We start from the raw sequence: 27780 nt of genomic DNA on the forward strand, positions 1-27780 counted from the left end.
CCCTGGTGGGCTCCGGTCTCGTCTGCCCCATCGGCTCCGCCCTGGTGGGCTCCGGTCTCGTCTGCTCCACCCTGGTGGACTCCAGTCCCGCCGGCTCCGCCCAGGTTTCCTGCTGTGCTGGCTCTACCTCGATCCCAGACCACTCCACTTCCACATGGACCTGGCCCTCCATCCCTCCCCCTGTTCCGCCTCCGCTCCACCTCCCTCCTGAATTATAGACTGTGTGGAGCGTCTGGAAGCCGCTCTTTGGGGGGGGGGCTCTGTCACGAATCCAGTATGTGCACTTCCGTTCGTTCACCACCAGAGGTCACTCGCTCATCATATTGACTTTCACACCACACATCACATGGACTGCATTTCCCATCAGCCATCTCACCAATCACACGCACACAGCTGTCACCAATCACTCATTGCACTAATCACACGCACACCTGATCACACAGCATCACTAATCACACACACTATTTCAACCCTGGACATTCTCTCCCTCGTTGCCGAGTATTGTACGCATTATTGCTGCCCTACAGAGCCCTATTAGTTTTCCTAGCCTTGCCTTGCCTAGCCTAGCCTAGCCTAGCCTAGCCTTGCCTTTGTCGGATTGTGTTTCCCCTGCCTGGACTATCGCTCACGTTTTGGATTACCTCTCTTGTCTAGCCCTCTTGATACTGTTCGCTGTCGCCTGACCCACGCCTGTTTCAGATAACTCTTTGCATTGCCTTTATATACCTGTCTGCCATTGTTTGACCCTGCCTGTTTGACCACGTCTCTGTTGCCAATAAAAGTCTGCAAATGGATCCGCACGCCTCTCGTCTCGTCAGCCCTGTTACACATGCCTAACCAGAATCTCTTTTCTTCATGTTCACTATAGAGGTCAGTAGGCCACAGAGGCACAAAAGGCCTCACTGTGCCAGGTACATACAGCTGGTTTCCATGGAATCTGTACCATTTAGTTCCTCTTAATGATTGTTAGTAAAATGCTGTACCTCATTTTTCATTTTCTCATTTTGTATATACCTACAGGTCCTCAGCTGCAATTGATCTGTGAGAGCGTTTGTGCACAACAGCAGATGGGCAGTGCGGAACTGGTTGCATTGCATTCGATTAAGAAGGATTGGCAATGTCTGGAGCGGTCAGGAGGAGAATATAGTACGTCTTGCACAGCCCTCTTTCATTAGCAATGCAGATGTGTGTTGCATAGAATGCTGTGAATTCTGTTTTGTGCAATACGTGATTCAGCAAGATAAAACACAGATAAATAAGAGAAGCAACATAAACACTCTAAAATGATTTTGGTTCAAATGAGGCAAATCTCATCAGTGTCTCTGAATAATTCTCTAGATTCCACATTAAATGAGTCTTCAACTGCTAAAGAATTCAATGCACATAAAAAGGTAGAGACTGCAGTAACACGCTAATGTGCCAGCAGGATTGATGTGAGTCTGTTGTGTGAGTCTGACAGCTGTTTAGGCAGGTTGCTGTAGAGTAATAGTCTAAGTGAGGATTCAATTAGGCCATAAACAACACAGAGAAACTTAAAGTCAACATGACTGCATTCGCATACCATTTTACTTCTGTAATTTGACGTATTTCTAAATGAAACAGAGAATATGTAGGATCAAGCTTAATTTTATTCATCAGGAATTGATTAGATCATGAAGGAGTGCAGAGAGGTCTAATTTACCTGGAGATCTATTCGTTATCATAGCACTTCATTTCTATGGTAGTTGCTTGGCTGGTGCATAAAGTCCAGGAAAACACGCCCTGGACAGTAGCTGTGTTTCCAGATTTGCACAAAACTTTTGCGATATTTTTATAAATGTTGATAAATTAACCGATGTTATGCGACTAAAACATAATTTTTTTCATCTCGGAATAAGTCATGCCAAAAGATGTTGGTAGGTTTACGTATATCACAGCCACCACACTAGCCATTATTTTTAATCAAAAGAGACGTTGGCATGTATATTTAGTGAATCAGCATGAGAACGGCCACATATGAAGTGTTTCTTGGAGGTTATAGTACATTAAAGAATGATCATGTGATTTTTGTGACCTGTAAATGCGAAAAACTGTTTCCATTGCAGTTTTCCATTATATTGCTGTTTCAAATTGCCTAAAAAACACCTCATCCGAGCATAAAAACGTTTTTGCGAAATTGATGTGTTTTCATTGGGCGCATTTTCAATTCGCAATTTTAGTTTGTGCAATTTGAAGGGTAATGGAAATGCAGCTGATAATATAATATTTTTTTCCAACGAACAATATTTGATTTACTCTGAATAACAGCTATTTTGGGAAATCAATGGCAAAAATGCTTTTTGTTCAAATAATGGTATATTTTACCATCAGGGCTTAAACTGGCCAGTCGGTCACTAAAATATGTGGTTGTCCGAAGAAAATTAAAAATAAGAGGTATTGGTGCACTGTTAAAAAAAAAAAAAAACAGAGGTTGTAAATAAAACAAAGATTACTGGAGTCCATTTTAAAGGAAAATACTATTTTAGTCTTTCTACTTTAACTTCAAAGTTTCATGTTTAATTCAAGGTGTTATTTGCTGTTTCTGTACAATTCATTGTGAAATATTTAACCATACTAGCAATTGTTTCTACAGTATTTATTCCACTGTGAAAGAAAGGAAAGCTGTACCTAAAATATAAACTACAAACTACAAAAATACAAACATAATAAACTGTGCCCAATAAAAGGCTAAATTTATTCATTTTGGTTTCATGTTGACTTGCAAGCAATAGCTAAGCTCAATTTTAAAAAATAAATAAATAAATAAAAAACCTTTTTCAAAAGAAAACGTCGTGAATTAGATAATGCGTTTCTGAGTTTGCATCTCAGTTCGACCATAAAAAGCATGACATTATCTATCTGGTTCAGGGATTGTTGGACTAATGTTGTTGGCCTGCATTCATTGCAGGCCCATCTGCCAGACAACACTGGCTTATGAGAAGAAAATTGAAAGTTAAAAACGCTTTCCTCTTTCACTCCTCAGACAATGAACGGCTGTAAATATTTAAATGCGCAGTGCAAAAAGATTCAAACATGACTGACAGAAAAGCAGTTTTCCCTGGCAATGTCATGAGGATATTCTGAAGTGCTTTGTCAGTTTCACAAAGGAGCACCGGCTGCATTTAGTTTCTGTTACCCCGTATCAATATGCCCTATAGACGCTGCACTTTGGAAATGCCATTGTGTATGTAAAAATGCACACAATTACTCGGAAAATCAATGCTGTTTCAATAAGAGGCACAGTAAAAACAGTACGCCATTAAGGTGATTATTTCTGTGTCCTTGAGCACCACTTATATAAATCTAGAGTAAATGTTTGAGATTTCGTTAATTTCAAAACAAAATTGTGATGCAAACGCAGCCTTGATGAGCGACAGGTCCGTAAAAGCTTTTTGAATATGATCGGCTTTAATGATATTCACAAGAATAATACCGTTGAAAATATGGCTGCTTTTACTTTTGTTATCAAATGCAATTAAGCAAGTTTTTTGTACTCAGGCACAAAACAAGTGCACTCACATGATGCTGTTGTAAATGCTCATCCATCTGAATGTCAGGCTAATGAAATGTTTAAGAATGAGAACTCTAGCTGAGTTGAAATTACTCAAAGAACTGAAGAAGATGGCATAAGAGCTCAGGCTGAGAAGATGAGGGTATAGACAGGGAGAGAGATGGAAGGGGTTTAGACGACAGCTTCCCTTCAGGCTACAGTCTGTTTGGAATCAGACAGAGGAAATTCACTCAAAACATCAGACATTGAGATGCAGTAGTCAGTGTTGCCTCTCAATGATTGAGACAGCACAACAGCAAGGTTGAAAAAATAATTCCTGTTTTGAAATTGAATTGCATGCCATTATAGCTGTTGCTTACATTCACTATGCTGAAAATAAAAAAAGAAGAGTCTAAGAGACAATTTTCATCGTAGAATTTGTACATTTTAAGAAGCTATAGAAGATATAATTTGCTTTTCCTTACAGCTGTCCTTGATTTAGATTTTTAAAATAGCCAGTGCCAATAATTATGTGGTTGTAAATGTTTGGGTTTTTTTTGGTTCTTTTTGTATGTAAAGAACATGCAAAAACAAGTTTGCATTGTAAGTTATGAAAACATTATTCCTGAATGTTCTCCAAACGTTCAAAATATCAATTTTTTAAAATGTTTTAAAAACTTTTTTTCCCATTTGATCATTTTGTTTTTTGATCATTTACAAATGCCGTGGGACCATTATTTCTGAATTTCCTCTAAACATTCTGAAGTGGTAACATTTAAAAAATGTTAAACAAAGTTAATTTAAAATGTAAAAAAAAAAAAAAAAAACATTCCATGAATGATGTACCAGATAACTTTGAATGAACATTAATTAATGTTACTGGAAGAACGTGTTCAGAACTTTGAGAGAACCTTAGAACTTTAAAGAAGTTTTGAGAATGTTTCCTGTTAGCTGGGTATCCCTACCTTTGACAAAACAACATTTAAATCTGAGATTTTTTTATTTATTTATTTTTTTGCATAAAGTCTTGCATGTTTTTGTTTTTTGCAGTTCCATGTTGTGACATCAGTGCAGTACAAATTACACTGATTTAAGTCTGCATTGGTTCAGCTGTGTCTGGATCAATGCAGCCTAAGCTCATTGTTATAGCTGGTGGCACTTTATGACCTTATGTAATGTTATCAATGCATGCAGAGAGATTCAGCTGGACAGTTTGTATATTCTTTTTTTAATTACTGGAAAAGGTACTTTCTCAAAGGTGACTGGTCATAATGAGGAAGAAGAACTTTCTTTTGTGTTTACAACACATGACCTTTCCTGTCCTAGCTTTAATTTTTCAAACCGCAAAGTAATCTGCTAAAAAAGATGAGAAACAATCTAAAAGTTTGAAAAATGAATCAAGAGACGGCAAAGGCTTCTAAAAATACATTCATTTTTGAGGAAGGCAGACTGTCTTACAGTAAAACTCAGCCCATCCTTGTCATTATTGCAGAGGCTTTGATGGAGACAGCGTCTTTGTGATCAGAGAGGATAAAGTGTGAATTATGCACATTATCTGGTGTCTCTCCCTCATTAGCAGCACAATGCACAGGTACCGGAGCACCAAACAGCATATGCCTCTGTGCTGTCTGTCATGACAATTGGGAAGATAAACAGTTCCCCTAATCAGGTTTTTTTTTTTTTTTCTCTCTCTTTTTTTTTGGCAGCTTGCATATGCTATGCATTCTACTGGACACGTGCTATAATTAGATCCCCAGGCTCAGTCATTTCTCTCTTTTATGTAACAATTTCAATCTTTCATTGAAACACTCAGATGGTGGCATGCAACTATTTATTCATCTCAACCAAGCAATACTCAACTGTACCTGTAATGAATTATACAAGACAATCACCATACGGACAAACAGAAAAATAAATCAAGTAAATCAAGTTTTGGTTTCATTATACCATTGCACCAACTGGCATAAAGATCAATCTTAAATGGGCAATCATGTTCTGTTATTGCCAAAGACAACCACCAGAGGGCACTTAGTGGGACTGAGTCACAGGGAGCTTCTGGCAAGAAGTATACAATTATATTTTAACCCACCCTATATATTTTTGCATGTACTGAAATAGGATATACATATAATATACATAAATACACACACACACACACACACACGTGTATAGTATATAATATATCCTCTCTCTCTATATATATATATACACTATAATATATATACACGTGTGTGTGTGTGTGATTAAAACATGTATAACTTAAAGATTAATGTATGTAATACATACATTAACTTATACAAAATGTAAAGATTAATCTTTAAGTTATACATGTTTTATAATCCAAAAGTGACCAACAAAAACAGAAAATAGCTGAAGTTTTAAGCATTTATGATTTAATGAGCTCTGGACATTATTTAACTGTCAGTGTGCCAGTGAAAGTGAGTCATTGTATGAAAATATAACTCCCTTTTTGGCTTCTCTATTCTGTAGCAGGAGTGGTTCGGATGGATTGAGTGCACTTGTTTAAAGGGTAAACATGACATGAGCCACTTTGGCCCTCTGATCTCATGTTGATTTATTATGGGTTTACAGTATAATATCCCTGCTGAAAAAAAAAATACAAAACAGTCTTGTTAGCTGGGGCTGTTTCATAAAACAAGTTTACTAAACAAGCCAGGCTTATTTCAGTTATTCTGACTTATTTTGAACCAAATCAACTGACAATACGGCAGACTAACTGAAACAAACCTGGCTAATTTGGTAAACTTGTTTTAGGAAACAGGCCCCAGGTCTTCAGTTCATTCAGTCTCAAGCCTGGCCAAGCTGGTCTTGTTGGTCTCCCAGTACGACCAGTCTTTTTTTTTTCAACAAAGTTCTTAGTTAGGAGAACCATTTGATCACCTAAGACCTTGTTTATGCTTTTTAAAATGTTCAGCAGGTTGTAATTGCTTTTTATGTAATAATCCACTATGATAAAGAGATCCTACCAACGCAGTTTACCTTAACAATCCTCCCACTGAAGGGTTAAACGGATTTACCATCCACGGAGCGGGTTAGTTATTGTGGCGCAGCGCAGAGCCTCTGGACGGCGTGCTGCAGCGGACAGGCGCTCGAGCGCAACTTCAGTACTCGGTACTGAGCGCCGACAGCAGTCAGCAGTACCAGCAAACATAAACAATGGCGGAGCGGCTGTAAACCCAGCTCAGCGGATCCTATTTGCCCCATGGACGGGCATTTCGCGTACATCGACATGGAAAACCCGACCGAAAACCCCAGCAAGGCGGCGGAGTACCTCAAAGAGCTCAATAAAATCATCGAAACCCAACAGGAGTTGTTGGAGAAGCAGAAGAATCGGATTGAAGAGCTCGAACAGCAAGTGTGTGATCTTTGTCAAGAGAACGCGTGCTTGAAGGATCAGCACCAGAGGCACCTGGCCACCTGCAGACTGCAACAACAGGGCAACAGTCACCCCACGCTGGGTGCCATAAAGGAGAATGTGATCCAAGAAAAGTAAGAGTCCCACTTTTGCAAAGCTGTCACTGCTTGTTATGTTTGGATTACGCATGGATGGAATATCCAAGCAGGCATGTCAGCTGTATATGGTGCTCTTTGAATGACTAGTTTTGATCAGTAGTGTTTATGTGTGGGTCTCAACGACATTGAACAGACTCTGGTGTGAGTAAATACCAGCACTCAAATGTCACCGGGCGTGTTATTTATATAAAACGCCTGTCTGTATTAAAGTGAATGTATTAGATAACACTTAGGTAGCACTGCAGTCAGTTAGAAAAGATATATTAAAAGCAATTCTGAATACGGAGTACGGTTACGATGCTCGAAACGCTGTCTGTGCAGGCAGCTCGCGTGGACACACACCCCATGTCGACGGCGTTCAATTTTGGCAAGACTAGAATGGGCTGTTGACACTTGAAATTGTTTACCCAGCGTCATTCTGTGCACGTAATCCTAGGTTGTCTCGTTCCGTGTTTCACACTGTTGTTCATACTTTATCCGGGTTAGTAATTAATCCTGGGTTGTCAGTTTTTGAGATTTCAGAAGTACGGGTTAATGTTTTTATTTGCATATTTATGAGGTAGCTAACGTTGATTGGACAGATACGGCACGCGACCTGTTTTAATAACTGCGTGTCCATCTAATGTTGCCAACAAGATCTGCGCCGGTTGGATTTAGCCTTGCAAAATACGGTGTCTTCATAATTTTCAGTTAACACGTTTTCCTTCACAGTTTGACATGTTTAACATCTCCCTCGGTTATGGAGACTAAACAGCGTGTGAAAGTTCTGAGAACTGTTGAAAGCTTGTGAATATTTAATAGAGCAAATATTGATTGGGTTGCCAGTTGCTAAACAACGCAACATCCTCTCAATACAAGGAATGAATCCTGACCCAGGGTGGAAAGCAGTGCTAACACAGGTGTGAAAATGCAATAACCCGGGGTTAAGTGTTGTGTGAAACACCCTAAAGAGGTGTGGCTGAGGAAAAATAATGAAATGAAGCCGTTTTCCTCATCTCTAAGCTGATGGTTCAACAGTAAGAAAGACATGAGGTTTAAAGTATGACAGAATATCCTCTCCTTTTAGCAGCCTGTATTTTTCAAATCATTTTTAAAATAACAAAACACAAGACTTGAGAGAATTGCTCGCGAAACATCTGTTTTGCAGCTGCGATGGTTTTAATTGATTTCAGTCAGTCTTTGTAGGAGAGTAATATGTGAACTGAAATGGCAAACATTCGCTAGTTTCACTCAGTATTCTTGTCAGCTCCTAATGTATTTATTTGTATAATGGCCTTTAAAATGGTAAGAATTCATATCTTTGTTGTGAATGTTTGCGATGAACTGCTCGTTAGGAATTGCTTTTCGATTCCATTCATAATACAGTGTTACGTCACAATGCTTTTATTGAAGAAGGCGCCCTAAGTATTCTAATCTGCTATTATTTTATTATGTTGACAATCAGGAGCTCACATAGCTTCTGGTGCCACACTGCGCGATGGGTTTGCTGGCTTGCTGCAGTGTGTTAGGATTTCCAAGAGGATTCATTGAAAGAGATAAGTGTTTATCTGGCATATTTATGGAAATTTACATGAGTGTTTGGATGAGTCAGGAACGTAAATTTCTCACCCAGACATGTGGCATTTTTAAGCTTCCTGTGGATTTGGATTTTAGCTGTATCACATTAGCCCTTATGCAAATACACTGGCTGATCACTCATCATCTTTTATTTTTTCATCATCATAGTTTATTTTGTGAATTCATGTTTTATTCTGCTATGGCTATCAAAGCGGTAACCTTTTAAGAAGATGGTACCGTTTCATGAGCTGCACTTGCACTTTCTACAGAACATTTTGTCAATAGCTTGTGTTGTAATTCAGTGCAGAGAGGCAGAAAGTTTGGTTTTCACCTTCACCTTTCTTCTAAGCAGTGCAGATTCTGTAAGATTGAAACTGTATCTGTTCTTGAGATCAGGGAAGATATAAATTAATTTTATTCCTGGCTCTACAATGACTGAGCTCTGTGGTGTAACATTAGCAATTCATTTTTATTTCTCACTTGCTATTTGCTTTTTGCATACGCCTGACTTATCTGTGCCTGCTTGAATGTCAAAACAATTCTGTTCATAGTATGCGCACTCTTCATTTCAGTCTCTTTTCCACCTTTGGGCTGAATGGTTTTCGCTGGTATGGTTACAGTTTCCTTTTTCACTGTGGTGTTGTGAAATCAGTATTACAAAATATTCAACATATGTCTCTTTTTACCACAGAGATGCAAGAGTTGTAGATGGCGTGGTACTGTTGGTAAACATTACAGTGAGTGTGGTGTCAAGGATGATGACGTTCCAGTTTTTAGATCTGTTTTTTTTCTCTTTTCCTTTTTTTGAGATGAACACAGTTCCTAGATTAGCTAACAAAAACATTTACTGTATAGAGTAATATAATAATATATATACATTTCAATGAGTTAGCTGATATTTTGTACCTAGATGATGGAAAAAGTTCATAGAAAAATGTGTATTATACTAGCAAAACATCTTAACATCACTACAGGTGTTAAATGATGGTTAGATAACATGGCGAGATGAGATTCTTAGCAGTGTATCTTAAATGGATGCATCATTGTGATGGCCTTTGATGTGTATTCATCTTCTTTTTTCAGTGCCTCAGTATTGAACTGAAAGTCCTTCAGATTTTGAGGATTAGAGAAGATCAGCTGCTCCAGTTTTCTCACATTCTCAAGAACTCTGGTTTAACACCAGAGATTGAGGAAAGAGTGAGGAATTGGCTTAACCTGAGAGGAACTTGCATGGTGACAAAGCTGTATCTGTGATATTCATGACAATATATCTTGAATACATGCTTCATTTGGATTGCCTGTGATGTGAGGTACTCGTCCTTTTTCCTCATTATCCTTGGTATTGAACCCATAGTCCTTCAGTTCGCGGGGATTTGAGAAGATCATCCGCTTGGATCTTCTCACATCCTCATGATTTGAAGGACTCTGGCTTTAACACCATTGGAGTATGAGAAAAAGACCACTCCACTTATTCTGCACCTTAACTTATTCAGCAGAAAACTGGTGGTGTGAGGAACTGGCATTAAGTTGAGAGGAATATGCGTAGTCACAAAGCTGGATATGTTATGTGATGCAGCATTACACAGTGTCTGAAGACTCTGGGTTTATTACCAAAAGAAAAAGGGGAAATATGACTTTCAAGTCACAGGAAAAAACAGTGAAGCATGGATTTGAGTTACAATAATATCACAGACATAACTTGAATTGTGACTCTTCATGTAAGATAAATGGAGTGGTCTTCTTTTTTTGTTAAACCAAGTTGATTCAAACACAAGGATTTGTGAAGATCCTGTATACAATCTTTTTACCTCCTCATGATTTGAAGAACTATGGGTTTCACTATGCAGTCACAATAAAGCATGCAAATTTAATTCAGATGGCAGTCACTATAGTTGACTTTTTTCCTCATTCTCCTATAATGTTAAACCCAGAGTCATTCAATTCATGAGGATTTGAGAAGATCATCCGCACCAATCTTCTCGCATCCTTATGATTTGATGGACTCTGGGTTTAGCACCAAAGGAGAATTAGAAAAAAGACCACTGTAGTTATTCTGCAGCTCCTCGCAGATTGTCAAAATAACATAATTTGGTGTTCATCTGGATATTTAAGCCAAGAAAGCATTTTCTTGAGGGGTGGATCTTGCATCTTGGCACAACTGTCCATTAACAGTCCTCTTACTGGTAACTATAGTAAATTTGCACAAAGGAAAAGTTGTCACTGATAAATTTTGTTTTGTGGCAAAATCGATTACATCAATTCATCACTATCAGAAGTTTTCCACAAACACATAATAGAAGGATTTTTCTTGCAGCAGAAAATGGCTTTTTGGTTCGCTAGCTGCCTAAAACAATTCAAGTCTCTTGTGCTATTCGTGTCAGAAAAGACAAGTCTTTTTATTTTATTCTGTTGGCACTTTGTGTTTTAAACATACATGAGTTTGTCGACTTCTGAAGGGGGTTTGAATGCTGAATAGCGAAATCAAAGCTGGAAGCAGCATGTGTTTAGCTTGGCTGGTCTTTCTTGCACCAGTCAGTGGCTCTGACAGGGAGATCGCCAAGTCATAACAGAGCATTTCTACACTTGCAGCTCTACACTGACAATCTGTTTCCTAGCTGCTCCATATTTTTTTCATAGGCTAGTGCCATTATCGCTTGTGACTGCTTGCATGCACACATCGTGATTTAGAGTATGGCAGTGTAGTAGGCAATGAAACTTCAGCCAATGATTTGTGTCTTGCGTTTCACCTTAGAAGGGAATGTATTTGCTATGCATTGTTTCTGCACAATGCTGTGGAGAGTTAAAAGACCGGCGTTTTTTGCTGCAGCCGACTGCTGGCCCTCATGTCACGAAGCACTTTGCCACGTCAGCCAACGGCTTTGTGCTGACCGCAGCAAACTGGCAATAGCATAGACTGAAATGGCTTGTGAAGAATCTCTTGGTGATTTTTGTATACAAATGTCAGTTGATGCAGTGCTTGTGTGGAATTATCTAATATTCACAAAATGGGATCTTCTTCAGTAGATATTTTTCTAGGAAGTAGTAGTAGCCAGAATGTTCAAATTTAGTTGGTTGGATTTAAAGGAATAGTGAGAATTTGCTGAAACATTTTTCAACCTTAGGACATCCAACATGTAGATGAGTTTTGCTGCTTCATTAGAGCAAATGTAGAGAAATTTAGCATCATATCACTTGCTCACCAATAGATCCTCTGCAGTGAATGGGTGCCGTCAGAATAAGAGTTCATCCACACGACTCCATTCCATTAATTAACGCTTTGTGAAGTGAAAACCTGCATGTTTGTAAGTAACAAATCTATCAATAAGACTAGTGTTGGGTGATGTCTACAAATTTGGCATCGGACTATATCTACAGTGAAACATCGCGATGGACGATGACATCGGGGGGAGTTAGGAGGTGTGCCCGAACATTACAGGTTAACTGTTACATTACAGTACATAAAATTTCACTTACCACATAAACAATGTATGGAGAGATGTCTGAGGACCATGGTAAATGGTTTGCAGATCCTCAGCACCACTGACAAACATCCAATCTTGTGAAATGTGTGGTAAGTAGGCTACTGCAACGCCATAGTATAAACAGAGTAACTCGGCCTATCGAGAATCTGGAAAGTTAAACTAAAAAGCGATGGCGCATTCAAAAGCAGTTTCAATTCCAGGCATAATAGCGGCTCCCTGATACCCGCGATTATACAGTATAATCACCCAATGATATAACCGGAGAGAAAGTATTGAAATATGTATTTTATCTAGGGGCGCTCCGATTGTTCGGCTACCGATCACTTTCTGCCGATAATCACTTGGGGATGTTTGATCGGCGGTCTCTAAAAAGGCAGATCTCAAAATACTGATCTCTAGCTGATGATGACTGGCCTGCTGTGAGAGGTTTGGCACGACATGCAGCAGCACTGTCTCAGCCTCTGTCTGGCACGTGTGAAATAATTATAATGCTGAAGGTGAGGTATAATTCATATTTCTTTATTAAATAACTTTATGAAGTAATTTGAAAACCTTATGTGAGACGTAATTTCACAAACAGCGTGAGTGAATCACCTCGCACGCTCTCTCTCAAAATGCGCAAACAGCTTCAAATCATATTGCGTCTGCACTATAAGCGAGCTGCACGCTGAACAGTTGACAGGAACTGTCACTTGCGCAATCGAGGCAGGGTCAACGTCCACTTTTCTGTCCCTAGACTTTAAAGAAATATTACAATTGAAATACACATTAGGGTTACAATTTTTTTATATTTTAAAATGAAACAATATGTTATTTGAACAATCACACCTTCCTGAGCCATCAAGGTGGCATTATTATTTTTTTTATTAATTATATAGAATTCCAAGTACCACAAAACTGCTCGTCCCCACATCCATGTACAGAGGGAAAGTGCTTTATTTTGAGGTCAAAAACAGGATTTTCTACCATTTAAAATACAAAAGTCTATTCATAACTATCAAATATATGATATAAATGGCATAATAAAACAAAATGCCAAATAAATATTATAAAATGTATAATGAAAACAGTGGTCCCCTGGAGTTGTGTCACTGGTGTTACCACTTAACAAAAGTCTTTTATTTTGGAAAAAATAAATCACACTGATGACATCACTCGACTTCCTCCTTCCTATTTTCTAAACATCTATGAAAAAAGGCCCATGTTTAGTCCACTGTTTCTTTTCAGTTATGATAAATTTTCTCATTTATCTCATGATTTCATATTAAGCTTTTAGTTGATGTCACTGGTGTGACCTATTTATTGTTAGGGAAATGTAAAAAAAACCTATAATACAAATGAATTAAACTACTTAATTTAGTGAGTATACCATGATTGACAACATGTGGCTTGATACCTTGCAGCAGACATTTTGTAAAATGCATTTTTCATGATAAATTGTCACTGGTGTTACTGTCACTGGTGTTACCTTCCTTATGGATAACACCAGCGACGATCAGTATATCAGGCCCAAGGTATGTCACTGGTGTTACTGTGTTACTGTACTGTTTTTGTCTGTCACATTAAATATATAAAACATAATCTCCTTATTTCTTGCATTTTCATTATTTTTCTGTAACTCTGACTACATGTGCTGAAATTAAAACTTTTAATATTGCTAAAGAAGGTAACACCAGTGACAAAAAATGATACATATGGTCTTGAAATAATTGCACAAAAAAGCTAAAAAATATATAATTAAGCTGTCATTTATATGTATTCATAAAGTCAAAAGGTAATTTAATAATGTGGTCTAAGTTTAAATGTAAAAAAGAAATAAAAATGTTAAGACATTTTGCCATACCAAAAGTGGACGTTTCTGTAGAATGACCCCACTATAGTTTATAAATTGCATTTGTTTTTAATTCTTGCCAGTGTTTAAACCATTCGGCACTCGCGCGCTCTCCTGGAGACCGTGCGCTCATGCACACTCGCAGCACACACACACACACACCGCCAGGTTCACATCCGTTTGCAGTGCGTATTTTTTCCGCGCTCGTCATAACGGATTGTTATAACGGATTGTTCACACTGCACACGGCTGCGGTCCGGCGGTGCGTCTGCAGCAGTGCAGAGATCGTTTCCACTGCACGCGCTGAATTAAAGTAACAGTGCATTGTTTGCAGTAAATATGAACATGGATTGACACGAAAATGTTGTAATAACACCATAAATGCCTATAATTAAAGTCTACTGTGTTTCACAGTCAACACATATGGCTTTTTGGCTAGGGTTTAAAGGAAAGAGCACTTTTAGATAAACAAAGCAATAATAAATGGTACTCTTGGAGGTAGAAAAACAAAGTTCTTTATGAACCGCAGGATTGCTTGTAAGAAAGATTTCAATGCAAAAGGAAAGGCAGTAGAGCTGACTGTTTCTGTCAATGGTAAGTTTGTGATAATGTAAGAAAAGTAGTTTAAATGTTTTGCCACTGGAGCAACTTAATATATAAATCTAGAAGTAAATGCAAAAGTAAAAAGCATTGAATAATGTGTTGCTTTGCTTATATTTATTGTGTTTAAACACGTCTATGAAAGATTGTATTACTGTAGGCTACTGTGTAAAAAAAATAATCACAATGCTGAAAAAGCATTTTCACTGACAGTGTTTAGATTTGAAATCAAAATAATGGATAAATGTTTGTGGTATACAGCCACAGATCAGTTGCAGACTCCTGTGTGAAAGCACAGTCAGTGCTGCTTCTGCACCGCTTATGTACCACACATGGACTGCATACACTGCAAATAGAGTAGGCCTATGTGTGAACCTGGCATAAAAGGCCAGCTCATATACAGCTCACAAAATCAGGATTGTGCTGTGTGAAAGCCATTGCACGATTTGTAAAAACAAAAATGCACTGCATGATCAAACATTTGTGAGATAAATATATGTTTTTGAAAAATGTCTAAAAAATGCCCCCTCCACCCCTCAAATGAAAAAAATCCCCTCTCACAAGAGTCACCTAAGAGGGGAATTCATTCTCAAAAATGAAATTCAGGCCCTGAATAAATGTCTAAAAATCCTGATTGGAGTATCACTATAAATAATTCTATATAATAAAATTTTTAAAAAGACGGTATCGGTGATCGGATTGATAGATACTTCTTTCTGTGATCAACTATCGGTGATCGGCCTCAAAAATCCTGATCGGAGCACCCCTGATTTTATATGTATATGTATTATCCATTGCAAGTCCATGCAACCAAAATTTTCATGCATCGATATATATAAAACAAGTAATCCATATGAATTAAACATCAAGGTTTTCTGAAGTGACTCAAATGCTTCATATGGTGAACCGGTTTTATTTTTGAAATTTTTCAGAATTTTCATTTTTGGGACAATCCGCTTGAAGATATTTTTTTCCCATTTCTTTCTCAACAAAGGCATATGTTTTGTTTGTAGTTGTCTTTATGACTGTACAAAAAATTATACTGGTTTCTAAGCCAATTTTTGTTACGGTACTTTCCTAAAGGGAAATATCACTGTTGCCAGGTTTATATTAGATGAGATGTTGCCCAAGGGAACTGCATAGAATCTCATACCGTTCACTATGCAGTCTACTAACATCTCTAATTCAAAATCAATGGTTGGCAGATGTACAGTATACTGTTGCCACAACTTGCCAGAGGTGGTGCATATCCTTGGCTGCAAATATACTTTTCCATTCTCTTTTTTTAATCTCTTATTTTTAATCTGTTAGCATATAAAAGTCAATTTAACATTTCACCTTTATGTTTTCTTAGAAATGTTAATCTTTTGTCTAATAATTCCATAGAAAGCATTACATATAGTGTCTTTGTGAGAGGCATAGCAAGCGGTAGCATGCTTACAATGTTTTTTCAGGTTCAGCAACCTGCAGCTTGTATGGCTGCAAATGGAATATTGAAATCTCCAGCGTGATGGATAATTAAGTGTATGAATGGGATTCAGAGTAGCCCAGGGCAGAAGCAGAACATGTTCCGGCTGTGATGTGACTTTCCATAAGGGAGTGGCATACATCTCGGATAGTGGAGAATGGACTAGGCCTATATGAAACCCTTGGGTGACCGTGCAACACTGCCATTCGAATACTAAGATGAGAGGAGTAAACAAACGTGAGGAGCTGTGAGGAAATGAAATATTGAAGGCATGTGTGACTGGTAAAATTGCTCCCTTGAAAATACTGTATGTGATTGTGTATGTTAAATATGTTATATATAGCTTGAGCTATAAGACTTTAAATCACAGGTAGCTGAAACTTAAGGGAATATTCTGGGTTCAATACAAGTTGGTGCATTGGTGGCATAATGCTGATTACCACAAAAAAGCAAAAGTAGAGGTTACGGTGAAAGTGATATAAAGAATAAAATGAATGCGTGAAAAATGCATTGAAATGAAATATGAAAATGCAACCATCCACTGATCTGCTGATCTCTAGATATTTGAGTAATATTGCTTTTTTGTGCTATTATGGCTCATGACATCGATCTATTAGTTACATTGCAGAAGCATGGGATATTGTTTACTGGTGCAGAACTAGTTGCAAATTGAAACTCCTGTCATAAAATGTGTGTTGCTTGGGCTTAGTGTTCTAATATTTCGTCCCAGAATTAAGAAACCTCACAGGATCTGGAAAAGTGAGGAACTTTGAAAAGTGTGCTGCAGATGGCATACGATTTAATGAGATGACAAGGCTTAGAGTTATATAATGGTTGTTAATTCACAGTAGGAAAGTGTCTCTCTGTTTATTTATTTGGTTTTAGAAGTCTTTTTACATGTCTCAATGCGCGCTGTGCATATGAAAGGGCTGACAATATGTGGCATATTTTTCCTGCTTATGAATTCTGTAAACAACTGTAAATTCAAGCCTATCAAAGAGCAACATTTTCTGTCTTAAATTGGTTTTGTGGTTTCATTTTAATTCAGATTTTATGCAGTAAGTGTTACAAAACCTGTCAATATAAATATTACAATTATATAATGTGCTTAATTGTAATAAATATTGTCATAATGCAACTAATTACTAAAATTAGATTGATAGTTTTTTAATTAAATTGAAATGTGGAAGAAAAAAGAAAGAAATTTATATTTTGCATAAAGATATTTAATGTGGTTAACTGGCATAAAATATAATCTCATGATGCATTACAAAATAAAAGTAATAGTTCCTTATGCAAAATACAGTTTAACAGTTAGAGGATATTTAATATTGCAGTACCACAATTGATTATTATAACTATTATTTGTTATTTTTTGCAGTGTTTCCCCCTTGTTTTGTTTATGGTGTTAGAGGAAAGCTGAAGGCAACAACAGTAGAGACCTGCAATGTATTCAGTGTGAATTCTAAATGGCCATAACTATCTTCACTCCCAACTAAAAAATTGCCTTTTACTCTGCAGTTCATTCATATTCTTTGATAAAGCGAGATGATGGTCCTGGGTTTAGAGAATGGATCATATGATGACCATTGCCTTCCATTTGTAACGTTGTGATAGGGATTCTCATGGGACATTATCAGCTGGTTAAATGGAGACTATCTATCATGTAGCCAATGCAAGAGATATCCCATAATGGTCGAGATGATCTTTGTCGGAGCCTGCCAGCAGCATTTTACCACACTGAGCAAAGAAAAGGAAAAATCGCTCTTGTTTTGTTGCGTTTAATTGCTCCATTGTTTGAGTTTTATGTGTTTTAGCTGGCTGGTGCTTCAGATTATAAGACTTTGTGTTGTATTTAAACATAATTACCAGAGCATGATGGGAAATGTTGTGTTAAAATGAGGAAAATTGCAGTTTATAAAAGACAGTTGGTGAATCATCTCTTTAAAAAAGATTTGTTACCTCCTGAGGCAGCATTTGTCGATAAGATTTGCTACTTTATTTGCCATCACTTCTTTATTTGTGTTCTTGATTGGGAGGCACCTGGAATATGCATAGTCTCCTACTTTGATTTAGAAGTGTCATACAACCACGAACTGTCAGTGAGCCGTGCCTTACACCAGTGACCAACACTAATTGACGATTGATCCTGCAGTTGATAAGCAGGGCCTCTAAGCTATTAGTCACTGAAGGCCTACAGCATGAGCCGGACCTGACAAAGAGGAGCTTTTATTGGATTCTGTCTGAGTGAGCCCACTGAGGAAACATGGTTCCTTACATGCCACACTGATTGATGGTGATTTGGGTTTGGAAGCATGGCCTTGTTGAGACCAAGTATGAGGGACACTTAGTAGTAGTCTGTGGATCTCTCAGGACAAAATGGGAATGAGAGGCAATATTTCATCTGTACCAGGAGAGTGTTACATAATATATAGGCATTGTAGACAGGTGGCTCTCATAAATTATTCAGGAATGTGTCTGTTAAATTATTCACTTCATGTCATCTCAAAATTAGAAGAACAAAATATTCCATTATTTACGTGTTTAATTTTTTACATTAAAATGTTATATCAATGTATTTTAAAGAAAATTAAGCCCATTTTAAGAACCATTTTTTTTTGTGCTTGTGGCATTATTTTTTATGATCAAAATATTCTCCCTATATTATCATTACTGTAATAAGTCCATCCAAGATTTTAATGAGTTTGGAACAGATTTGAATAAATTCATCATTACATCACTTGCTCACCAGTGGATCCTCTGCAGTGAATGGGTGCCGTCAGAATGAGAGTCCAAACAGCTGATAAAGACATCACAATAATCTACAAGTAAATCCACACAACTCCAGTTGATCAATTAACGTCTTGTAAAGTGAAAAGCTGCGTGTTTGTAAGAAACAAAGCCATTGTCAAGGTGTTTTAACTTAAAACTGGTGCTGCCAAATTATTAATCACGATTAATCGCATCCAAAATAAAGGTTTTTGTTTATATAATATATGTGTACTGTGTATATTTATTATGTGTATATAAATACACACATGCATGTATATATTTCAGAGAAATATGTTATTTTTATATATTAAATGTATTTAATTATATAATATAAATGATATGAATATAAATATAGACATGTAAATATTTTTAAAATATATACTGTATGTGTGTGTATTTATATATACATAATAAATATACACAGAACACACACATATATTATGCAAACAAAAACTTTTATTTTAGATGCGATTAATCTATTTGATAGCACTACTTAAAACTGTTGCTTCTCACCATAATCAATAATAACGCTGTCTTCTCACATCAAAATCCACCGACATATTTGTTTACAACTGGACTGTTTTTCGCTTGTAAACAGTGTTTGAACTGTGCATATTTCTCTCGTTATTCAGATGGCTTTTTCACATAAAGCAATATTAGGACTCGTATTTTAGCCAGAAGTAACGGTTTAAGTTAAAAACATCTTAATCATTAATTTGTTTATTAAAACACTGAGCTTTTCACTTCACAAGTGGTTAATTGATGGATTGGCATTGTGTCGATTACTCATGAATTATTGTGATGTTTTTATCAGCTTTACAAACTCGCATTCTGCCAGCATTTGCATTAACTGCAAATGATCCATTACGGATAAGTTCTCTGGATCTGTTCCAATGATGAAACAAACTCATTTGCATCTTGTATGGCTTGTGGGTGAGTAAATTTTCACCAGTTTTTCATTTTTGGGTGAACCATTCCTTACGTTATAATTATAATTATTTAAGTTGTTAAGGTTACATTACCTGCAGACTCCATTTGCTACATTGCATATGCCAGAGGCACACCACAACTGAAGTCCCAGAGCTCATTAAGATCATCACCCAAAATCATCTCAAATTGAAAAACATAGTTCACACCCTTGTCTAACTTTCAGGCTAACAGTTGCATTACCTTTTTATTAAGAAAACAAAAAAAACAAAAGATCGTTTTCAGCCTCTTGCCAGATTTATTAAACCAGATGTACACACTATAAGATTTTGATCAATTGTAATGATTTAAACAGAACAGATGCAGTGTCAAAGGTTTTGTGGAAAAGAAAATGGAAAACTAATTGTGCTGGTCCCTGAAACAGTAACAGGCAATGCAAATCTACAGTCTACCCCCACCCCTTTAAACCTTAATGTGTTAAGTTTAGTTTTAATTATTTGATTTTGTTTACATTGATCTGTTATTCCATATTCTAACCTGCATCCCTGCAGGAGCCCTGCGGCACCTTTTGCAGTGAGCTGGCCAAAAATCTGATGACAGTTGGTTTTAAATTTTCAGTAATCAGTAAACATTTGACAGTGACATAAATAAGAGGAAAGCAACCTCTCGGCCCCAGTCTAAAATGTATTGCATCACTGTAAGGTTGTGCATCATTCAGAACACAATTGCAGTTTGATTTCGAATATAAGGAAATAGAATTAAAATGTATTGAAATTCACAGGCCTTGTGAATTTAAGCCATTTCTGCGCTCTCAACCGTAGACAATTCTTCAATTCTAAAATCTTCCTATCTTCACTTCCTGGTGTCATGAGGTGTAAACAACATTCTGCTCATTCAGAAGTATTATTATATTTCTCAATGCAATCTGTCAAGTGGTTATCTATAACTAAATTCCATGAGGATGCAACTTTAGCCCCAGAATGTTGGTGTTTTGAAGCAATTACAGAACACTGCAACTTTTGACTTGCAGTGTTCCTCTAGGCAGCACTCTTGTGATTTAGTCAGTCACTGCTGCAAAGTGAACACTGGATAAAGGATGGATATTATAGAAATTGTATTATAAGGAAGCATAACCAATTATTATTTGAAAACTTACCCCCCCACCACCCCCTTCTGGGGCTTTTAAATTTGGTCATGGCACACCACAGAGATAACCAACAACCTTCTGCTTTTAATAGCCTTTCACTTGGGGGTTGTAGGGTTTGTTGAAACACCCACTGTGCTGGAAATGGACTGTCTTCATCTAACTCATGAATGATCCGTCTCTGCCTCGTCTGTGAAGTTTGTGAAGCAACAGCAAGCAATCCATCATTGATGATGGGGCAAGACATTTAGTAAATACCAAAACAAAATATCTTTGTGTGGAGAAACAAGGGCTATTATACTTCATTTCATGAGATAGATGTGGTTCGTTATTCATCAACAGCTAGGGCAATGCAGTTGGTCTGTTTGTTAATAGATATGTCTGTCTGTCTTTAGATGGATATTTCCGTCTGTCTGTCCATTGATTAATATTTTTTTCTATTCATTGATATGTCTGCCTGTCTGTCCATCGACACATCTCCCATCAAATGTATCTTTACTGCATCCATTGTTCTCTGTGTGTCATGCATTCAGTATCTGTACGTCATTTGCTGTACGTGACATATGGGTGGATGATATACTGGTAGACACGATTACCCGGAAGAAATTTGTCAACCGGTAGAGATTTTGGACTGTCATCTCTATTGTGGTTACACGCTCACGTGATGTTGCCCTGCTACATGGTCACAAAAACGTAACGTTTGTCAGAGAGGTGTGCAGAATGCAGATGTGAAGACGGTGCTCATAGAGCACGGGAGTATTGAACAGTTTTTTTGTTTTTTTTGTTATTTTTGCCACTATCCACCTTTTTCTTGCCGTAAAATTGGGTGCGGCCATTTGTAAATTCTGTGGGTCTAGCTTCCGGTCTCATCCTCATCCAGCTAATATGTTGCTTGATATTGAAAATTGGTGTGTCTTATCATATTATTTTAATGTGTTATCTGAATTATGAACACACTGGTTTGTAGTGCAAACAGTTTTACCGTTTACTGAACGTTGTTATTCTCCTCATTATACCTATGGCGGCTAATGAACCAGAAGTCTCACCCATAGGCTTACTTCCGCGTTGAAGAAAAAGATGGATAGGTCTTGAATGGTTAAATACACACACTTGTATGTGTCAAAATGACCGTCTTTGCAAGTATCCTCATAAACACAGTAATTTAGGTCTTAAGTGACAGCAAACAGCTGAGAAAGAAAATACATGTAACAGTATATTGGATCCGAGCAGCTCTTAAAGTGACAGCAGTCTAATATTCCTGCTGTCTGTCATTCATGTTAATCAAACAACAAAAGAGAGAAAATCTCTCACTACGCTTCACTAAATCACTTTTGTAACTTTAATGAGAAGAACTATATATTTAATTTACAGTGAAGAATATGCAGTGTTTTTATTCATTTGATTACTTTATACAGTGTAGCATTTCTTATTTATTTTTTCTGCTGTATTTTTTGTCCCATAGCTTGTAGTTAATTTCTTGTTCTTATTTAATCGCTGACTGTTTACTGTTGTCTTCAGTATTCTTGAGTTTTATTTTTAATTTAGGCTAGTATTAGGTTTTTGTGACATTGACACTGGTGACAAGAATTATGGAAGTTCTATGGAATCAAAAAACTGTCATAAAGACCTTATTTAAATCAAAGATAACTAGCCTATATCGTGATTTATATTGTGACTGTGAAATAAAGTTACTCATATCGTTTGGCCATATCGCCCATCCTTAACGTGACACTTAAACAATCTAATCATTGTTCGCAATCTTTTACCCCAATCAGTTTGATTGTAAATTCCTGTATGTCCACTGCAGCTAACGCTAATTTTTATTTTCGACTAATCTATTGACTCTCTTTTTCCCCGATTAGTCGACTAATCTGTCGATTACTTTTCTATTAATCTATTTATTATTTTCTGATCAGTTGATGAATTCTTAAACTATCAGTAAATAATAACAGTAATCTATTAATCTTTTAATATTTTATTCAAACGTTTTCTCATAATTAATATTTTACAAAAATAATAACAAAAAAGAAAGAAAATTGTAAATAAAGAAAAATAAGAAAAGAGAGAAAAAGAAAAACGATAACAATACATAATAAAAAAGAAAGCAAGGACGCAAGAAAGAAATAATAATAACAAAGAAAGAATGAATGAATTACAGGGCAGTGATACAATACAATCAATAGAAATGCACATTATGACTGCATTCACAGTTACTGTTTGGGACTGACAGCAGTTGCTTACAGGTGAGAGACTGCATGAAAACATCTGCTTGAAAACATATCTGTTTTGAATGAACAGCTGAAGTCACAACCGCATTCAGGACACTAGAGCGACAGAATCAAAAATGGCGTCATAACACCAGGAAGTTTTATCACAGCTGACAGCCCGTTTTTAAATAAATGAGCCCAGTCGAGGCTTGTCCAATCCATCACACGGTTAAACAACTATCAATGACTTTAAATGCTTTGTTAGCGAGTGCAGAGAGCGTGTTTGGTGTGCGCGTCTCAGACAGGTGTGCCTCACGCTAGAGACCTGCACTCCCGTGGGAGTACCGCGGGACCCAACGCAACAGGGTGCGGCGCGGGACAACTCTTGATGGGCGAGTGCAGGTGCAGGCAGGAAGAGACTTGTGTGTGTGCGGGATGCGGGAGAATAAAATTATTCGTGGGACTCTCACAAAATAGAAATGATCTAAACATAAAATGTCTAAAACATATAAATTGTTATTTATCTGTTACACAAAAGCAAAAAGAACAACTAATGTTAACATTAAAATGATTAACATGCGCAAGCTATTCAGAGTTTCTATTTATAATACGTGTTTAAAGGGTTGCGCAATGTAGCCAATCACAGACTCAGGTGTTGATTTCTGGAACGCAATAGCCAATCAGAAGTAGGGATGTGCACGAGTACTCGATTAATCGATTACTCGAACGCATCAGCGACGATCGAGCATGAAAACGATGATCGATTGGCTCTAAAAATGCTTCTTTTTTTTTATTAAACTACTTTCATTCTTTCTGATTGGTTATGCTGGTATTTGGGCGGTAGTCTGATATTTGATTGGTTATGGCTGCGAGAAGTTGTGGTGTAGAGACAAGACCGGAGCACAGCGCGCAGCGATGTCTGGCAACACTTTGAAAAACTTGACGAAAAAACTGTCAAGTGTAAGATGTGCAGCGCCACACTCGTCTACAACTCCACAACGAGTTCGATGCGTTACCATCTTGCACATAAACACAAAAAAGCAGATGATGCCACTACCAGCAGTCAGACGAGCATAAGAGATTTCACCATCAGACAGAAATACGACACAGGCAGGGCAGAGAAGATGACACAGCTAATAGCAGAAATGACAGCAGAAGACTTGCTGCCTATTAGTTTTGTTGAAGGTGAAGGTTTTAAACGTTTAATGAATTATGTTGAGCCCCACTATACTGTCCCATCGCGCAAAACGGTCTCTGCAAGGATTGATGCTCTATACGAAAAATGGGCTTGTTAAAAAATTCACAGCGCAGTATTAGAGACGCGAGGTTTCGAGGAAAGACACACAGCTGTGAACATTGCCAACTACCTAAAAGACCGCCGGTCTAATTGTAAATAGACTCCGCACTCGGCTTTCATCTGAGCACGTAGACCGACTGATCTTTTTGAATAAAAATATGTAGTCCTTATGTTAAGTTTTATTAGCCATGCATGGTAAAATATTCAGGCTGTTTTTGTTTTAAGTTTTAAGCAGCATAGTTAAATTATGCCGGCTTTATTTTATTTACCTTTACCGACTGATCATTTTGAAAGAAATGTTATGTTACCTAATCTTTAAGTTTTATAGCTGTGGTAAAAATATTCAGGCTATTTTTATTTTAAGTTTACGCAGCGAAATTATGCTGGCTTCTAATTTTCGTTAGGTTATGGGCTACTTAACAGTCGTTTGGTGAAGTTGTATTAAACTTTATTTTCGCGAACCTTTTACAAAAAAACTTTTTTGATCCACAGCTGTTGTGATGCTGCTGAAGTAAAATATTGTTTTGTTAAAAATAACAGTTGAATAAAATAATTGAAAAGCAGAGTAACGTGTGTTTTATTTGTTTTATAAAACAGAAAAAGGTAGGTTATCTTTTTAAAAACTGATTCAAAATATTTATACAAATAATAAGACACATATTGATGGGGATAATACTGTAAAATAACTTTTTTTTTTTTTTTTTTTTTTTGCGGGGCTTCAGTTGCCGTTGTTTTAAAGCGCCCTGTAACGGGAGAAGCGCATCCACTACTTTCTGGTTGGCACGCAGTTCAAGCTCACATGCATTTTGTGTAGATAAATACAATTTGTAATATAACATTTACATATTGTGTATCTAGGCTATGTGATTAATTTTATATACAATGCCTCATGTAGAAAAAGCGCTTCAGCTTCACCTCACACTGTTATTTCTTTTAAATGTTTACTGTATTAACCACTATTGATGGTGATTTTTAATAATCTGTGTTAATTTAATTATTTTCTGAATTCTGTCATAGTTTTATCATCAACGTTTTTAACAGGGCTTTAATTAAAATATTTTAATTGTCGCTATGACGCACACGCCCCGCCCCTTGCTTAAGCTCCACCCCCCCCGATTAATCGAGTACTCGTTTCTCAAACCTGTGGATTACTCTAAATGAAATATGATCAGAAATGCCCATCCCTAATCAGAGGTGATTAAGTTAGAATCCACTCACTGCAGTGCTGAAATTGCATGCTCGCGAATCGTCTCATTTTAATACACGAAGTGTAGACACTGTGAAAGATTCATTGTGCATATGTTCATTGTGTTATAACCGAGCTTTATGAGATCGCGATGAACTGAGATGTCAGATTTTAGTGATAATAAAGGAAGCGCTACTTGAATTTTGCCATGCCAAACCATGCACGCAGCAGCCCATGTTTGCTTTTCTGTTAAAAATAACAGTGGTTTGTGAATGTTGATATATTTTATCGGGAGCGTTTATGCTGGGATGTTGTGGAGCTTAGATGTTACAGAACCATTTCATGTAAATTTCTTCGATGTACTGGAAAAAAAAAATCTATATAGATTACTTTTATGCGGGCTTTTGCGTGCGGGAGCAGGACAAAACATGAATGTCATGGGCGAGAGCGGGACCAGATAAGATATATTTCTGCGGCAGCGGGACAGAATCTTGTGGAGACGTCCTGAAAAGTGAATTGATTGGGGCTGCGGGAGTTTGGGCAGGATTTTGATTCCATGGCTCCACCTCACGAAACTACTGCGCAGACTCTGGCTCCAAACGAATCTCTACTGTGCAGACTGGGTGTGTCTCACTCGTCCTTAAAAGTGAAGCTGCGGGCTCTTAGATCGCCCCCTGGGGGCTGGCTGCAGTACAGGTCATAAACCCCTCCCTCTCCATGTAAACAAATGGGACTTCAGTCAAAATAAAAAAATTAAATTACACTTCTAATACAATATTCCGAAATATGGTTTTGGTCATTTAAGGTAGTTGTTATCACGCTGATATATGTTCAATTGTTCGTTTTTGTGATATGTTTGATTTTAGCTAGTAATTTGATGCTATAAAAAAGCGTGTCGTTATGGTTGATTGGGTCTGCGGGAGTTTGGGCGGGAGTTTGATTCCGCGGCTCCACCTCACGACACTACTGTGCAGACTCGGGCTCCAAACGAATCTCTACTGCGCAGACTCGGGCTCCAAATGACGTCATTTACTCAAGATGCAGCGGCCATACTGAGATGTATTCGCTTCACTTTTCTATACTGAAAGGAAGCGGAGACGCGTCGTCCATCTTTTTTACAGTCTATGGTGCAGACTCGGGCTCCAAATGACGTCATTTTCCAAAGATGGCAACGGCCATACTGAGATCCTTTGGCTTCACTTTTCTATAGTGGAAGGAAGTGGAGACATGTCGTCCATCTTTTTTTACAGTCTATGGTCTCAGAGCTCGCACAATCGTGCCCACGGCACTGACGGCAGCTCCAGTGGATCTTAAGATGAACATGAATCATTTCTCCTTCTCCATGGCTGCATCCGAAAACATGGGCAGCTGACTTGCTGCCTCGATGCCTTATGAGGCAATGACTTTGCAGACAGCGTTTTTGCACGAAGACACCTCACGAAACTGATTTCGGACAGGCTTCTGAGGCAGCATAACGGTTTTAATGATCTACAACCAAATAGAATGAGTTTTGGTGATAAATAAACAAATATTTAATTACTATAATACAGATTTCTCGCTAGAAATAACATCAAAAGTGCAAAAAGTTAATCAGAAATATACATTTACACACAAACTATCCACCAAACACAACTTTCAGACGCCATCTTTATTTTTTAGCTCAACCTTCACGGAATGGAACGCACAGGATTGTGGGATATCAAAGGCAGCGAAGGATACATCTATGCTGCTTTCAAAAATCGATCAGATGAAGGTATCTCATGAGACAGGAAGTGAAGCTAACTTTGGATTCCGATGTGCCTTGATGCCTTACTACCTTGGAATGTGTCCTCCGAAGGCAGCATTTTTCAGTTTTCGTATACAGCCCATCTCTGTGGTTGAATTAAACCCGTCATGATTATATAGGCAACTAGATGTCCAGTGCTGTTCCGTCAATTCAGCGCAGCTTTGAATATGAGAATGTGGTTGTGAATCCTGACAATGTAAAGGATTTATCTATATATATGTGGTTCTGACGGTCGTATAATAATAAAATGCTCTATGAACGCAACTCTATGAAGTGATGTTGCCATACTAGCCTTTACCTTCTTCTCTAGAGTCTTGTTTTGTGTTAAACATGGCAGAAAAACTGTCTTAAGTAGGGATAACTGCAGGCTTGTGCAATGGGCATGGCTAAAGCTGCGACACATTCCATGCTAATCAACATATTTTCATAATTGACGTAATCGATGACGTCGACGAATCGCTGCAGCCCTAATGTCCACCTT

General features: G+C 37.5%; 1 protein-coding gene across 3 annotated transcripts in view; it reads left to right on the plus strand.

The window, feature by feature from the left end:
* Positions 1-6408: 6408 nt before the first annotated feature.
* The window catches only part of iqsec1b (IQ motif and Sec7 domain ArfGEF 1b), a 189236-nt gene continuing 167864 nt past the window's right edge, over positions 6409-27780 (plus strand). For 2 of the 3 annotated variants that reach the window (XM_058791009.1, XM_058791010.1), the window contains exon 1: positions 6409-7018. In XM_058791009.1, the coding sequence (XP_058646992.1) occupies positions 6732-7018 (287 nt within the window). In that variant the 5' untranslated portion in view covers positions 6409-6731. The remainder of the gene's footprint in view (positions 7019-27780) is intronic. The other variant, XM_058791013.1, reaches the window with a different exon arrangement.

The sequence above is a fragment of the Onychostoma macrolepis genome, chromosome 11 (assembly GCF_012432095.1).
Source record: "Onychostoma macrolepis isolate SWU-2019 chromosome 11, ASM1243209v1, whole genome shotgun sequence".
Lineage (NCBI taxonomy): Eukaryota > Metazoa > Chordata > Actinopteri > Cypriniformes > Cyprinidae > Onychostoma > Onychostoma macrolepis.